This window comes from Clavelina lepadiformis, chromosome 6, assembly GCF_947623445.1.
Source record: "Clavelina lepadiformis chromosome 6, kaClaLepa1.1, whole genome shotgun sequence".
Lineage (NCBI taxonomy): Eukaryota > Metazoa > Chordata > Ascidiacea > Aplousobranchia > Clavelinidae > Clavelina > Clavelina lepadiformis.
This window is the reverse complement of record NC_135245.1, coordinates 4,865,521-4,882,380: the sequence shown is the minus strand read 5'-3', so window position 1 is coordinate 4,882,380 and position 16,860 is coordinate 4,865,521. Positions and strand designations below refer to the sequence as shown.

Sequence of the window (16,860 nt, the reverse complement as noted above, 5' to 3'; positions counted from 1 at the left end):
GTATTGCGTAGGCCAAGTGGGACAAAAACGTGCGATCACCCGTTAACAAAAAGTGGTGTTGTAGGTTGGGATCATTGTTGGCCAAAGTGGACGACGTCCGTTTTTAGTTTGCGAAAGCTGGCAGCTGCAATGTAGCTTAGACCACTTGCTGACTGGGTTTTGGCTACAAGTTGTGCTATTTTATCCACTCGGTGTCAAGCCAACAGAAAGTGTCTGCTGGCTTGACTCAGGTGAAACACATCATTGCCCCAACTCCTAGACATAAATAAGGTTGTGCAGAATTTCTAAATTTAATTTTTGAAGTAAACAAGTCTTTTGTACAAATACAGATTGCTGGTTTATAGGCTTTAAATAAAAATAACTGTTGAACTACAAGATTTTTCAGTAAAATAAGAAAATGTGGAAGTTCTCTAACTCTTTCTAAATTGTGTATATGTACCATACTTGTTAGTATTTCTATGAAAAGTGAAACAAGCCTACTGTTTGAAATTAGTATATAAGTTGTGGAATGCTAATTAAATTACTTTTGTTTTGATAAGCTATTGTTTTCAGTGTTTAGACCAATTTGTAGACGCTTTTGTGTTGGCAATCTGTTTGTAAAAAGTGTTTATAGTAGTATGGCTTACTAAAAGAGCAATCAGAATATGTGGTTTTAGGAATTTTTACAAATTAAAAGGTGCACCAGTAAGTTTATTATATTCGTACAATGAATTAATTGGTTTTTACAAAATTTGTCAAAAGCTTCTTAAAATTCTATAAAACATTGTAAGTAACTTGTTTTAGAAGCTCAAATTACTACATTCTTTTGCATTCCCAAAAAATGTTTTGCTTATGTCCAGCAATTAAAGCAAACAATTATTTGAAACTAAACTGCACCTTGTGCAAAACTGGAGTGAAAAAATATATTCATCATTATCACAAGTGCCATAGCCAGTCCAGCCTTTGACAAACTTGATATCACATTCGATGCCTCAGCAGTGTTCTTGTTGTTTTGCAGTGTCCCATAGTTTTCATCTCCATAATGGGATAAAAATTATGTAAGATATTGATAGTTCAAATTTTAATTGAATTTTCTGAGGTATTAAATTGTCTTGTGTCAATCAGTTTGCAGTACACTCCTGTTCAGACAACCAGCTTTAAACTGTTGTAGTGCTCCGCTATCGATATGCTGAGAAATCATGTCAAATGTGCTATCAGTGTTAATATAGCCTAACTTTTTGTATATTAATCAAGATCTTTTAGAATTTGTTTTTCTTTTTATTAAGCACCATTTTAATACTTTAGTATGTATTGCATATACTGAAACTACTATAGTGTCATAAGGTGGTCATTTTGATCGCTTTTCGTTTTTATACAGGTCTGCTTAGAATTCTTTGTAAGAAATATATCCATGTGAAACTTTGTGGTCTTTTTTTTAATATTGTTATACTGTACTTGAAAAATTTGTTTCGCAAAGTGGTCATTTTGTTTGTTTTAAATTTCAAACGCTACAACAGCCAGACAGTAGGAGCAGATAAGTTAGGCCCAACCCATGCCCAACTCCAAATTACTTAATGTGTAATATACAGTAAACCTTGCTTAATAAGAGATAAAAGTCGAATTTGATATCTACTCCATGCATTTCATATTTGTGATGTTATAGCTGAAGTTATATTTCAGTTGAGCTGAGGTCACATTTTGAAAGATTACAATTATGCTGAATATGGTAAAAGGTGCACTATTTACGTGATCAAATATTTTTCTTTACGCTTGAATATCATAACATAGATTCAAAATTATAGTGTTTGTAACTTCTACAACAGCTTTAAATCCTAATGAATAGCTTATACAAAATTTAGTGTTCTAATGTTTGCAGTTACTTAGGTTTTTGGTTTGGTCGGAACCAAATGACATGCTGGCAGCACCATGAATACGAAAGCCATGATGTTTTTATTGTGACTTTTAGACTACTTTGAAAGTTTTTTGTGATATCCATTTTTTATAAACATACTTGGTCCCTATTTTCGTGAGTTTTTTGTGTACAGCTTCTTGACATCCAGTGCTTCACAGTATCTCATTCCATATGTTTCTGTAATAATAGGATTTGCTAGCAACGAGGTGCCTCATTATAGTAACATGGGTTTACAAAGATGTCTTCCTTCATTTTCCATTGCTTTCATAGTAATAATTTTCACCCTGTATGGAGCTGTAGACAGTCTCGAAAAGAAAAGGAATGATGTTGGAGATGGTAAACGAGCATTTAGGAGCGGAAGAGTTCACCAACTTTGGGAAAAAGCTGAAAGAGTAAGTTGATTTTGCTGTGCATGTGTAAATACAAGATTTTATGTGCTCACTTTGGCCAATACAATTGAACTATTGATCATGAAAGCTACCTTGTAATTAACAATTTGACGTAAAACATTTTTAAGTTGGCGCTTCCTTCCGTGACCATGACTGATCTTTATGCTGAACTGAAGCAACATGATCGAGAGTTGATAGAATTGAAAGCCATGAAAGCCAAAGGGGGCGATGAAGATGGAAGGTTACAAGCCCAGCTTCAGCAAGAATTTAACAGTGAGACTTAAATTTTTCTTTTTATTACCTAAATTTCAAATACCAATGTTAAATGGTGAGCTGACAAAATTGAATTCTTCAATAATTTTTCTTCATAATAATTCTTCAATAATCAGTTTTGTTTAATGATTCATACTAGTAGTAACCATTGAAACTTACATATGGGTGTAGCTTATAAGCTACTGTTTTACAGTAACTCAAATCTCCTATAACTTTGAAAAGTTAGCTCATATTATAGTGATTTATGTAAAGTAATGTCCTACTTTGTATGTATAATTGGTTTAAAGTTAAACATGTTAAGTTTTAAAGTTTCAAGTTGTTGCACATTAACCGTTATATTATATTTTATACTGTTTTTTAGTTTGTAAATGCCACTCAAAATTGTGTATTCTATAAATTACTAAATTCAGCAATTAATTAAAACGTATTCACAGACATAATGTACAAATATGGACTGGCTGGAAGAAAAAATTATGAGGAGACAAGAGATTTAAGGAATGGAAAACCTATTTTTGAGGTGCCCTGCAACAGTTTTACAGTCAATATTCAAGTCAAAAATTTCTGTTAAATTCCAAGTGCTCTGGTTTGTTTGGTATTTCGACTGTTATTTTGTTTCCAAATTATAGCGTACCCCAAAGTAATCCGTAGCTGGATTTTTGTATGTCCTAGTAGAATAATTTATATGTTCTAATTTAGTAGAAGTCCTACGTTGAAGGCAGTAAGCACCAATCTGAAACTCTGATGCTTTTTAGCCTATGTTCAGGTCGCACCAAGCTACATTTTAGATCGATCATATCACAACAGTAAAACAATTTTTACGTATATTGAGTTCACTTACTTTATTTCGAAGGTGTATTAAGTCATGAATCACAAATCGAAGTAACGAAATTGTTGATTGCGCAAAGCCGAATTAAACAAACATTAGAATGTACACGATTCTGCTGGGACTGACAAAAATGTGAAAAATTAGCCAGACTGCTCAATTAAATGAAGTTGAATTAAATGAGTTCTGTTAATTTAGAATGTATGCAGTTATCAAGAATAATCAAATGCTGTTGCTTTAGAATCTATAACTAATTGTATTTGGACTCTCTCTCAAATTAGAAGCCCTTGGAAGTTTTTCAACTGTCCAAAAACTAAAACCCTGTCACTTGTCGTTTTTTAGTAAAATGAAGTTATTACTCCTTATTTAAACAGGAACTGTTCAAAGTTGTAAAACGAAATCAAAAGTTTTTCTAAGAACTGAATATACAATTTTTTTCAATGTTAGTTATTGTTTTTTTACTGTTTATAATGTAAAATTGCACTGTTATAAATATAACTTTGCAAACTTAATTATTGAATGTCTAGGATGCCAAATTAAGCCAACTGTGGCAAGTAGCAATGTCGAACAACAAGTTCACAACAAAGGAACTGGACAAGTTGTATCTGGAATTTAAACATCATGAAGATAAATTGGTTGAGCTCAACAATCTTAAAAAAGATATCAAAAGAATCCAAGGTAAGTTTATCTCTTCTGACACAACACAATACTTTGTTCAAGTTTTAAACTTTTTGGGGCAAAATTTTGATGTTTTGTCGTTTCAGCTATCTCTGAAAATTCCTTGGAACGACTCGATGAAGGGGATGTTAAGGAGAAAGAGTCCACAATGATGGATCTACATAGTGAGGTGGAAGATAGTTACAAGAGGTTAAATGTGATGTCAAAGAAAACAAAAGGTTTGTGCAAGCTTAAACAAACAGTTTTCTGTTTATTTGCTTGTTACATACTGGTACATTATGGCACTTATTTCACTAAAACATTACAAGTTTTATTTCAAATATAACGGTCGGTATGGTACGAAGAATTTTTATTAGTGTACTAACACATCATTTTATTAGTATTGCAAATGTTCGCTAAGCATTTATTAATTTACATAGCCTTAGTTGCAAATATCCTTTTATATTATAAAAGAAATGCTTTTCATTGGTAAACTGCCTATAAAAGAGGTAGACAGCATTATGGATGGTACTGTTTAGTAGCTGATGGCACCGCCATTACTTTTTATTTGCTCTGCTGTATATGTACGTCAATAGTAAAATAACTGTCCAACATACTACCACATCAGCAAGTTAGTAAATGATATTTGTGTAAAATGTAAACGGTGTCTTAATTATTTTGGCCCTCTTCTTATATCTCTTTACTAAGAAATCATTTATTTATGAAAAATTTCTTTTGATTGTATTAATTAGTTTCCTTAATATCCATGCCAAAGTTTTTCACTCTGCTTCATATTTGGTGTGTGGTTTGGATGAATCAGGATTTTTCTATTCACTGAAAAAATATCCTGGCTTAAGCTGTATTCATTTAACTAGTGTTACCATATTTTGCTATAATTGTAATAGTTAGCACAGATAAACCCATAAAAAGCCTACTTTAAACCTAACAGTGTACATTGCATTGAGTTGATATTTTTATGACCTAATTTCATTGCAAGGATAAATACAATGATAGTATTTGTTCTCTTTCAATGTAAATACATAGACTTCAACTCTAAGAACGTTATTAAGTAGGTAATGTGTAAACATTTATTGCAATCGGATAACTTGTATATGGCACAAGGTGCTAGTAAGTAGTCTAAAACAATCTTTTTGTAATGAACAAATGCATAACTTTAGATGATATCTATCCTTTCACTGAACCTCGAGTTCTTGATTTGTGGGAAAAAGTAAAGGAAGGAAACTTCTCTGACGAAGAAGTTGAATCTCTCAAAGAAGAACTTCGTCATTTTGAAGTTAAGATGGACAAGCATAGACATTTTAGGTGACCTGCTGGAAAAGCTTGTCAGTTTAAAATATGTTGTGGACATTTTTGCTCGGAACTGATTTTTTAATTCTTTTTTTATTTCTACTGAAATGATAGAGAAGAATTGAGGAATTCTGCGGAAAAAATTGAATACCATGGTGGAAAGAAAGATGCGCCAACTGAAAGGCTTTCAAAACATCAGAAGTTGCATGACAAAGTCAGAGACTTGGCAGACAAGGTAAGTCGAAAGTCGTATGACCCGATTTCAAGAAATGTAAAATTATCACCAAGACGTTTTAATCCTTTTTAAGGTTCACAAGGTCTACACTGGATTGAAGAATCGCATAAACAGTGGTGTCATCAAACATGGCGAATTATAATGCATTTTAACTGCGCAACACAAAAAGGTGCAATGTGAGGCAGGATTTGTTGGAGTTGTGTAGTTGTGCTAATGCGTAGTTTATATCTGCTTTCATTAAGACTGTGTGCCATTTTTCATTGCGAAATATGATTATTTTGACCAGTTTTGCCATCTTCGTCACCGTATTAGTTGTAAGTTATGCAATGCTAATCCTAAATAGAGCATGTAATGACACATGGAAATTTTCATTCTTCAGCTTAGAAAAGATCTGGTCTTCAGATGTGTTTGAAACAAAACTTTATTTACGCTGACATCACTTCATGTGCATAAACCTTTTGCTTTTGCAAAGAAATAACTGTTATCATTCGTTCTAGCATCATGCTATAATTTCATAGTGATACGTAAACTGATTGGTTGTGCTTTTGGTACTTAGCTTTCTACAATCAAACAGTCAAACATGGGATAGGTTTGAACCCAACATGTTTTGCACATTTCAGTAACGGTGCTCTGTTAAAAAGGTTTGCAGTTGATTAATTTGTTGACTGAAGTATCGTGCTTTGCGTTATATGCCAATTCTCATTGATTTCATTAGGTTAATCAGTTTTCTTATACCCACCATCGTTACACTTTTTCAATTTTCCACCAGTATTGCTTTTGTTTTGTTTGTGAAAACTGATCCACCCTGTTTCTGGGTCTTCAATACACATCTTATTAAGATTTCTTGTCTATAGTTACCTATGTGTGGCATGTTTGCTGTTGCTTAAGTTTCAGTCCGCAGTTGCCATAAGACAGTGAGATCAGACATATTCAGCAACACAACGTGACATATTTATTACTAAACATCTCCAAGAATGTTACTCGTGTTCAACTTTCACAAAGCATTTAAAAAAAAGAAAATGACAGGGATTAATTGTACTGATTACCTCAAATCTGCTCTCGAAGTTTATTTATTCCCAAAAATCAATTGTGTCTTTTTAGAGCTATCATGAGTGTTGTTTTTACAATCTATTAGCCTAATATCAATTGCTCTTTCACCACAAAGCCTCGTAGCCAGTCAGTGGAAACATTATGCTTTTCCCCACAGCAAAATGGTTGAGTCTGGGAAGCAACGCAATAGGTTAAACCTATGCCATGTTTAAAATTGTGGTTTCTTAACCCTTATGCGTTCGTTGCTTTTTTCCTTATTTTATACTGCAGGGTTTTTTTTCCTTCGGTTCTCAATCTTCTATGTCCGATGAGTGAATCTTTTGCGGCCCAACCGCAAACTGTCCGGAATCCACGGTCCTGTGGTTGGGGACCCCTGAGGCCCTGACCCTACCAAGAACAAGCACCTGCATGTAATGTAGTTTTTCCTGCTATTTTTTGATTTTCAACAAGCAAACGCAAGATGGCGTTGTAGCTACTATTTTTGACGTATCGCCTATCGGCATGCTTCGGCCAGATTGCCTTTCGCATAATTTTCAGTTGTGACTGTGTCTAATGCTCATTATGTCACTCCATGAGTTGTGGACTAACAGTGCCTTTTTACCAAAGATATCTCCAAAATTTTGTTTAGCACAAGTATTGTCGTTAGTTTTTCTCATCTGAAGTAAACTTAACTTAATTTAAGTTAGTTGCCATCTGTAGGCTATGTGCATCGTTCATACCAAAACCTAGCTCTTGTTAATTTAGATGTTTTGATTTATTTTAAGCTCAAATGCAGTTAGTTGGACATGATAATTACATTAATGTATCATCATTGCCCGTTGCGCAGAAATCATTTACTTTGAACGTATAAAAAAGTTTCTTTCACGAATATGATTTCGGACCACAACGCAGTAGAGGCGTTGACAAGCGAGATGAAGACGCGAAAGGTGGTTACGTGACATTCATGCCGGATAATGGATTTGCTTCATTGCTCGATCTGTGTGTAATAACACATTACTTATAGCTTTGGGTGGTTACACTTAAAGGTTATGTTTAATGGCAAAACTTGATAAAAAACCAATGCCTTCGGCTGAGCAACTTATCTATTTCTTGATTAAAACCGGTTTTGCATCAAGCAACTCATATGACTTTTATCTAAAGCGTCAAACTTAAAGATGTGAAATAGAGCATGACGTGATGTACCTGTCAGCAATGACACATCAACATCGCTATAAATCCTAAAAACACAATAATGTAAAAAACATCTTTTCGTCCTTCTTTATGCTTTTCCAAGATAAAAGATATCCACCATAAGTGTTTTCTACACGTGCACAACATCACCCCTTTTCCTATGTGTCAGACCTATTATAACGGGTATAGCTTAGTCGTCATTTGTTATAATCTACAAATTGTGCATAAAATCTTTGCTGATCTATGCATAACTATCTATGTAAAACTCAACTAATGAAAAATATAAAGTTTATCATATTTTTCATAATTGAAATTCTTTTAAAAATCTGAAACATTTTTAGTTGCATGTGGAATTGTTTTTCATCAAATTTTTCTGTTACCGATGGAGAAATTCTGTTTACTGATGAGTTTTCGACCTGAAATGAAAAAGGGTTTTCCAAGACCCAACCCGAAAGGTTATTTATTGCTCAGCAATTTTCCTCAAAAAGAACTGATTCATTTACGCCAAACCGGTTATGCTAGAAGTTGTTTATCTGTTGAATCTGTTATAATGACTTGCATGCTGATGTATTTGCGATAACACGACGTCAGATAAAACTTGCACCAAGAGAGCACGTAAATGGAACACGTGTTCATTCCTGTATAAGATCGCATTTTAAGGTTTTGTGGTTTTTTTCTTGAAGTCGCTGGTTGATCTATTCCGGAGAAGACGTTGTAAGCCGCATACCTTGCGAAACCTATGAATCACGTTTATATGGACTATAGAGTGATCGTTTGTACTGTAAGCTGCTTTGAAAATTGGCAATAAGATTTATTATAGATTAATGGGCGGGTGTGTCAATTATACCGTTTGAAAGGAATACTTGAAAAATTAATTACTGTTATATTCTCACCAGTTTAATAAAACTAAACACATCTTTATGCGTTATTAGTACACTTCAATGCATCAATAGAAGCCATTGTAACTTCATTAAAAGACTTATACAGGTCTAGAAGTTTAAAACCTTGTACGTGTTTTAATGAAATTCATGGTAAAGCGTCAATAAAAGAACAAAAACTGTTTTTTTACTATAAATGTGTGTTTGCTATTGATTTTATTTTAAATTTAATATTGAATTTACACTGAGTTTATATTACTTTCACAGATCTACTGTGTAAAAATGTGTGACCGATAAACCCGTTTTCATCCGTGGTAGTAACAATGAGCACAGCACGAAAAACTCCAACGCAGTCTTCCATTTCACTTCTCAAGACAGAAAATATTGGTTGAATAAACTCTTTGGTTAAACCCAACTACATCCGTTTTGTGTTGTGAATAACCTTTGTGAAATTGCAGACAAATTACTTGTAGTCATTAACAAGGTTTGTGTTTCCTGTTATATTGAGCTATATAATTAATACACCGCCTCAGTATCCATTTGCAAGTATCAATATTGCGTTTTTCGTGCTTATCGCTATTTTGCATGTTGCTCTTGGGGCTTGTAGTAGCCGCCTTCCCAGGCTTTTTATTTATTCGTGGACTTCTTGTTTCATCCTACTATTATGATAAGCATTTTACTTTTAGCCCCCTTCAAGCAATTAAGAGAAATAACCGATATATACAATTCAACTTATATTCCCGAGTGTGATTTCTGCCAGATATACTGTATAAGTGTGCTACATTATCTCATATGCATGACTTAAACATTTCAAAAGTATCAGAAAAAATCTATAATTGTCGGTCAAATTATATCTTTTGCGCGTTGGAGATGAAATAAACCTTGAGCGAGTCTTATCGCCCAATTAAGAGTAATACTTATGACAATTAGAGATCTAAAAAATCTGAAAAACATGTGATCTCATGAAGCATAAAAGCGATAGACAAGTTAGAAAGACAGTCAGATTTCCGAAAACAGGTAGAAGAAAAAATTGCCATTGTGCTAAAACCAAAAGAGTTTATATACCGTCGACTATATTAGCTACATTTACTGTTATTATAAAGAAGCAAGAAATTATAATTTGGCTATTTGAATTGTTAGATTTACATTTTTCTACTGAGAAAAAACTTATTTTGATAAAATGAAATATTTTGGAGGATTTCTTACTATCTGCTATTTGCTGCAGATGAGCTTTGCTCAAACTCCGGAACCTTTCGAACCAGGTTGTTGTTGCGATTTTGGCCGCTAACTAAATAACTAAACTTGACAACATTCTTATCCGTATAAATGTGTTTGGTTTTCTACGTGTATGGTTTTGTGATTAGCTGTGACATTTTGACTGCTGAGCTCGTTTTTATAAACGTCAGCCGTCAGCACCATGTCTTTGTTTACAGAGACGACATCTACATGCCTGCAAGGAACAATGTATAACGGAACCGTCTTTAACATGACTGAAGTGTTGTGCGATCTCGGCAATGGGGTAAGTTAATTGCCTCTAAATAACAAATTATCACAAATTTGTTTTTCATGACATTGAAATGACATATAGTGGAAACGAAAGTGTAGTATATTCAGTGCCAATGTTTGCAAAATGTTTCACAGTAACTCCTTTGTTTCTAGTACCAGTGCGAAACGAAAATTGTAAGAAACGGATTTGATGAAGACAGTTACGTCTATAAAGTTGATCGCATGTGCAAAGAGATAGAACCCTGCCAAAACAGCCTAAAAAATAACGCCGAGCAATGCGATTCCGAACTTGTTGATTTCAACGGAGTAAGCTAAAACATTTGATTGCATCGTTTGAACAAAACTCTTATTCCTAAATTAAGGGTAAAATAATCTCGTTGTAGCAATTTTTTACCATGTTTTTATATTTATTTATTTATTGTCTATAGCTACGCCTTTGTTATTATTGCTGCGATGATAGAAGCAATTGCAACGACTTCGAAGATTTTCCTTAAAGGGCAGCAATTAACAGCAAGATAGATGGATTAATGTTGCAAACATCTTTTGTGTAACGATTTACGTTGCTAATAAACTGCCAGATACCTGACTTATACTGCGTTTATGTATTAGCAGCATCATGCATGATTTTAAAAAATGACCAAAATTAAAATTTGGAAATATTTTTACACGAATCTGTCAGTGCGTCTATTAAGAAAATATGTTTCGCCAATAATGTCGGCTTTAAACGTTTCAAAATTAAGATTTCAACTGAACCGGATTGTCAGCTGTAGCCTGATGTGACGAATGTGGTTTCATTTGTTTACTATTCCTTTAAGCTATAATCAGTAAGTCTATCATGAAAGCGTTTATTAGGCAGATTATGCACTATAGCACTTCAACTTAACATACATATTGGAAGGATTGAAAATATTTTACAACTTAACGCGCTTTTAGTTCAGCAGGGCTGCTGGTATATGTTAGGCGAGAGCAAATAACACAACGGCCCAATCAACGGACGGTACGTAACGCAACACGTTTTGCACTTCCCCGGAGACAGGACGTGGTTATGTCTGCTGTGGCTTTGCTAATGTAATCTGTCGGGTGAGGCACTGTCGACCGCATACTTTGAGAATCACGCTTTTCAAATTTTGTTATTCCATAATCAAAGGTACATGATTATGGTGAATGCAACATATAAGATAAATTGGTTAAAAGAGGAAAGAGTTAAAAGAAAGTAAGAGTCTGCGAAATTCAGAAAAAATAATTAATTAACCAATGCCAAAAACTAAGTTTATTATTTTCGTAATTTTTGCAGTGACACCATCGTGTTTCACCTCAACTTTTGCATGGTGTTTATTTTAGCAAGAAATTTATTATTACATTTCATGTAAACAATTCAATCAATCCGAAGCATTTATGACGTTAACACCCACACTTTTCCTATTATAAGTTAATTCTTATGCCAATAACAACTGATACAAATTCTGCCTGAAAAGGAAGGGAGATGGTAATCTCACCTCTGTAGATAATCTTTTCAAGTGACTAAAGAGTGAAGGCACTTTAAAACACACACGCAAGATATCTCAAGTTGGTCATGGCAATAAATCACACACTTTTAAAAATACTTTAAAGCCCATAAAAGTTAAAGCATTTTTTTATGGTTGTTGTAATGAACGTTCATTTAATTTAAAAAAAAATTGGTTAAAAACCCGATTGAATATATCAATGACATGACAAGCATATACAGATTCTTTTATGTATCTGATGATTATTTTACGGAACTTGCTGGCCATTAATTCATCCTTTCTCACACTTTAACCGAAGAAAAACTAGTAGCATTTAAAAATCAACTCATTCATCTGCTGCTGACATAATTATATTTTTTACTGATCTCTATTTGCATAGTCCTTAAAGATCTTTAGAAATGGATATTCGGAAAACTAAGTCGTCATTCTCATTCATTTTAAGAAATCTTATCATCACCTAGAATCCTAGAGAAATACCAAATAGCTTCTTGTATTATTATAGACGTAGGCTATTGTCAAAGCTTTTATTAACATGCGTCGAGAAGTATAGTAAAGAATTATTGTTAACTGCAAAATAAACAAACCGAAAAATAGACAAACTGGCACAGCCAATATAGGACCTACACAGCCTTTGGTGTAGGTAATAAAAGTCAATTGATTGGAGACAACAATAAATTTTCTTCAAATCTCATGATGCATTTATACAAATTGTCTTGGTACAAGCTGATAGAACTAAAACTTGTTTTTCGGCTTTATAATTTGAACAAACATCAACAATTATCTATGATCCGCGAATGATCCTTTTTCCCGTATCCATGACTATATAATTATGATAAAGGTTATGCGTTATCAGCAACGTCACCCAAAGTAATCGTAAAGTCATATCTGGTTAAAATATAGCTCAAGGGCAAGGTATTCACCATTTATAAAAGAACGATCGGCATTAATAATACTCCACATCATCAAGACTCCGAAACATTAACTTCGCGTAAGATTTATAGTAAGTCGCTTGAAAATTTCTCTCAGATTTTCAAGATGAAGGCATTTGTTTTCTGCATCGTTTTTGCCGCCAGTTCTCTTTTCGCTTTGGCACAGGATGAAGGAGGTTGCTACGACGGAAGACTGGAAAACGGGGTTGGAAACATCACGGAGGTTCCTTGCGATTTTGCAAACGGGGTAAAACTCTTCTCATTAAAAGCTTGACATAACTTTAACATAACACCGTATTTTCAAAAAGCTTGTGCGCAGAAATTCAAACGTTTTCCTGGCTAAGTAATAACAATGAAATACGTACTCTTCAGGGAGTGTGTCAAACCAAAATAGAGGTAAACCAGAACGACACTTACGTCGATCTACAATGCCAGCAGGATAAGGCTTGCACTAGTAACCAAAATAATAACGGACAAAACTGCTACTCAATTGAGGCTCAAGAAAAAGAGGTATTTTTAACTATTAATAAGATCTTTTGAAAAAATGCATGCGACTTTTGTGAAAAGACATTTTCTGAAATTCTATTTCTTGTTGTAAAATTAAATCATTTAACATCATCAATAAATTGAAAAGATTTGGTATTTTAAAAGTTAATAACTGTATAGATATCGCAAAAGATCCCCCTTATACATAAACTAAAATCTTCATATTCCTTATAAAAGTCAAGTACATAATGGCATTTTATTTGAATTTTTGCAGGTTCAAGTATGCTTCTTCTGCTGCAGCACTTCACTTTGCAACATTGCGATAGATGAAATCCCACCCAGTCCTTAAGCGTTCCTCCCGATATCAAATGCAGGCAGTTGTTCTTCCTGTAGGAACTAATTGATCAGAAATTGTATAACCTCTGCATCTGAAACTAACGTCACTATAATAAATGATTGATGAACGTAAAGTCTTGTGTCTTTTACAATTTTGTGTGATTTAAACAAGTGACATGTTGGTATGAAAACACCTTACAACGAGAAATCTGATAAAACTGACAGATTAGCTATACTTTTCTCCTAAAAAAAAAAGTTAAGGACACAAACTTATTCGGATAAATTTGCATAGCTGGATAGTTAGCTCATATTAAAAACTTTGGTAACAGTTCATTAGTTATAATTAATTAATTTAAAACAAAATGTTTAGAAAAGCTTGAAACATAAAGATCGTTAGACCATGGGTCATTGAAAGCTATTAAATCTTGTACATTGCATACAAGAAGTCCAAGTGAGGCGTTTCTCTGACAACTTTCTGCGCCACTGTACTAATTGAACTCGTCTCAATTAAACTATTAAACCAGACAGGTCAGTTTTAAACATAGATCAGTTTTAAATATAGATCAGTTTTAAACATTTTGTAAAAAACGTTCAAAATATAAATTTCAACAGTGATCTATCGAAAGGAAAGCTTGTACTATTGTATGTATATGTATAATGCATATACTGCACAACGATATAAAATCAATTATTGATGTAATGTATAGCTACGCTTTAGTGTATGTATTATGCGATTAAGAATCAGGCTAGTTACGCTACCTAGCGAATGGAAATTTTTGACAAAGCAAAACATTTTTTTGTTTTCATTTGCTTCGTTGTACTCATAGAGAATAGAATGGAAGAATCGGTCAGAATCAGAAACAATCAGATACTAATACCATCAGTTTTGATTTTAATGGAATACTAGTCACGGAGTTCAAGCAGTATTCAAACTCAACTAAGTTAATTTTTGCTTTGCAAGCGTAAATATATCTTCGAGTAACTCTTTATAGCTGCGCACTTGTAGTAACTGGCATTTACTTGATATTTCGTCTGGACCAGAAAAAAGGTTTAAACCCGTTGTCATGTAAACCACCTGGCAATATTCCCTCGTCGTCAGCACCTCCAATTGGTTCATTGCGTCTCATGTCAGAATCCCAAGCAAAGTTGACATCAAGTCGGAAAAGATCTTCAGGCCATTTGTTAAGTGGTAATTGTAGCATGGGGTTGGTGGTCCCAATTCTGCCATCACCACAATCCGCCATTGCTTGTGCATTTTTAACGCACTCTCCGTTAGAGCATATCACACCTGTCGCTCTGGACTATGCGACAAACGCTGAGGGATTGTGTATATAGGGGAGGGTGGGGTAAAGCGGACCACCTAAGGCTTAAATCGTAACAATTCACTGATTTCACCAAAACATTTGACTTGTTTGTTTTGAGGGTTAACTCTAAGGTATTTCGCTAATTTTTGAAGTGCCCTTTTATTGGTTGCTTGCTTTCTTACATAAAATGTTTTGATTTAAAAGCACCTCAAATAGTCCACTTTACCCCACATGTGTGGGGTAAAGTGGACCACCGTAAGTTTTGAGTAAACAAAGGCAATTTGTTCCACATCACAATCAATTTATTTACAAATTGTCATCATAAGCGAAGTAGTTATGAAAGTAATCGCAGTTCACCATCAATTTTTAAAAACATAATTCACAAATAAAGTTGTCATCCTCTTCATTACACCCAGAGCAGGCTTCATGCGCCCATCGCATGCATTTGGAGCACTGGATCCACCCATCATTCTCGGATGATTTGGAATACATTTCGTTGCAGTAAAAGCATTCTGCATCTACGTTGTTATGACTTTCATCGACTGTGTCTTTCTGCTGCATTGATGACCTGGAAACCTTAGCTTTCTTCATAGAACGCTTTTTCGATGAACTTGTTTTATTGCTGTTGCCAGATATCGCGGATTGGCTACGATTCGTTGCAGCCAACTGCTTCTTGTATGGTGAACTGGTTAAAATAGCAGTTGCAACTCTTATACTTCCTCTTTTGGCGAGTGTGAGCTGCTTTCGGCATAGGAAGCAGTTCAACAGGACTTATAATTGTGAAACTGGAATTTACATCTTAAGGAGAGGACGGTTGGGATACGTCTATTGGCTGTGCAGGTAACGATTCAGGCAATAATTCAGGCAATAACTAAGCCAATATTTCTGCCATCACACAAGTCAATGCTAGTTGAACTAACATTAACGGAGTAAGATTCGGTGTTGGTTGGAACAGGATCAATATGGATCAGGATCAGGATCAGGATCAGGATCATAGGTCCACTTTACCCCCACTCCTTGGTTACTATTATTTTGACTGTTGGCCAAATTTTGGCTAGTCAGTAAGCGGAATGAACCTATGTAATGCGTACGTGATACAGTAAAACTCCTTTCTACCATTCAACCAAACTTCTACCTTATGCATGTAAAATAAAATCTAAGTTACAAGACATACCTTTCAATAGATCAGAGAGTACAAAAAACGAAATCCGTGCCTTTTCTTGCCTTTATTTCCACGTAACCTCGAATAATGGCGTCTGCAATCACGTTATGTCATGCTTCACTAAACTTAGTGGTATCCGCGTGGTTAAAAAACTTTATTAAGAAAATAAGAGGGGTGTGCCACTTTACACCGTTGGTCCGCTTTACCCCACCTTCCCCTACAGTACATATAGGATTATAGGCTAAAGGGCAAAACAGCACATGAAATTGCGACAAAATATATTATTGGTAGAAAAAGTGATGAACAAGATACAAATTAACCCAATATTTAATATCAAAGCTGACTTGGTCACAATTTGATATCCAACCATGGGGCATGTACAGCTGTAGCTTCAACCACAAAAGACAGTTTCCACATTGGCGCGGTTTTCTTACAAAGGTCTACTGAGTTCATAAAAAGCAGTGACAGACCATTTCCTTGGAAACAACAGAGAAAGATTGATTAAATCGATCAAAAAATGTCACTGAGCAACGCACAGACCAGCTTTTGCACAGGAAATCCCATTAAAACACATCCGCTCAAGATTTCCTTTTCTGTGTAAAACATATGCTTGCTGTGTTTTCTGCAGATGCGACCAGATTTTATGCACTATATCACAAAATGTTAACCGCTAGGAGTAGAGTATTTAGCGCCTCAAAACAAGTCTGTTCAAAAGTGAATGCGGCTTAAGCTGTATATTCGAGTATTTAGTCCAATTTTACTTTTGAGTCTTTTAAATAATCAAAATCATTTTACAATTACTAAAGCGAATGCATATGAACAAATGGGTGTATTCTGTATACTGTTACCATTTCAGCAGAAAATTCAAAGCAAAGCCGTCCTACATTTATCAATAAGATATACAAAACTGCTTTCAAAATTATGTAAGTGTAGGCCTATATATAGAAAAGTACAAAAG

General features: G+C 34.3%; 3 protein-coding genes across 3 annotated transcripts; all 3 read left to right on the top strand.

Moving 5' to 3' along the window:
- The first annotated feature begins 708 nt into the window (after positions 1-708).
- Positions 709-6,416, top strand: LOC143463002 (alpha-2-macroglobulin receptor-associated protein-like). The gene is made up of 9 exons (XM_076961351.1): positions 709-2,005; positions 2,081-2,283; positions 2,409-2,553; positions 2,988-3,070; positions 3,904-4,054; positions 4,141-4,272; positions 5,212-5,356; positions 5,456-5,576; positions 5,650-6,416. The coding sequence occupies exons 2-9, from the start codon at positions 2,116-2,118 to the stop codon at positions 5,716-5,718; spliced, it is 1,014 nt and encodes a 337-aa protein (XP_076817466.1). The 5' UTR covers positions 709-2,005; positions 2,081-2,115; the 3' UTR covers positions 5,719-6,416.
- A 3,357-nt stretch (positions 6,417-9,773) lies between these two features.
- Positions 9,774-10,766, top strand: LOC143462440 (uncharacterized). The gene is made up of 4 exons (XM_076960609.1): positions 9,774-9,936; positions 10,108-10,193; positions 10,334-10,486; positions 10,609-10,766. Exons 1-4 carry the CDS (start codon positions 9,855-9,857, stop codon positions 10,672-10,674), a joined length of 387 nt encoding a protein of 128 aa, XP_076816724.1. The 5' UTR covers positions 9,774-9,854; the 3' UTR covers positions 10,675-10,766.
- Positions 10,767-12,632: 1,866 nt separating this feature from the next.
- Positions 12,633-13,570, top strand: LOC143463431 (uncharacterized). The gene is made up of 3 exons (XM_076961898.1): positions 12,633-12,861; positions 12,987-13,124; positions 13,375-13,570. Exons 1-3 carry the CDS (start codon positions 12,721-12,723, stop codon positions 13,447-13,449), a joined length of 354 nt encoding a protein of 117 aa, XP_076818013.1. The 5' UTR covers positions 12,633-12,720; the 3' UTR covers positions 13,450-13,570.
- The last annotated feature ends 3,290 nt before the right edge of the window (positions 13,571-16,860 follow it).

Bases quoted from the DNA above. Each gene is read 5' to 3' on its own strand.
- LOC143462440 (XM_076960609.1), top strand. From the start codon at position 9,855: ATGAAATATTTTGGAGGATTTCTTACTATCTGCTATTTGCTGCAGATG. The intron at 9,937-10,107 runs GTTGTTGTTGCG...CTTTGTTTACAG, and splicing joins TCCGGAACCTTTCGAACCAG to AGACGACATCTACATGCCTG. The intron at 10,194-10,333 runs GTAAGTTAATTG...CTTTGTTTCTAG, and splicing joins TGTGCGATCTCGGCAATGGG to TACCAGTGCGAAACGAAAAT.
- LOC143463431 (XM_076961898.1), top strand. From the start codon at position 12,721: ATGAAGGCATTTGTTTTCTGCATCGTTTTTGCCGCCAGTTCTCTTTTC. The intron at 12,862-12,986 runs GTAAAACTCTTC...CGTACTCTTCAG, and splicing joins CTTGCGATTTTGCAAACGGG to GGAGTGTGTCAAACCAAAAT. The intron at 13,125-13,374 runs GTATTTTTAACT...GAATTTTTGCAG, and splicing joins TTGAGGCTCAAGAAAAAGAG to GTTCAAGTATGCTTCTTCTG.
- LOC143463002 (XM_076961351.1), top strand. From the start codon at position 2,116: ATGGGTTTACAAAGATGTCTTCCTTCATTTTCCATTGCTTTCATAGTA. The intron at 2,554-2,987 runs GTGAGACTTAAA...ACGTATTCACAG, and splicing joins GCTTCAGCAAGAATTTAACA to ACATAATGTACAAATATGGA. The intron at 5,577-5,649 runs GTAAGTCGAAAG...ATCCTTTTTAAG, and splicing joins TCAGAGACTTGGCAGACAAG to GTTCACAAGGTCTACACTGG.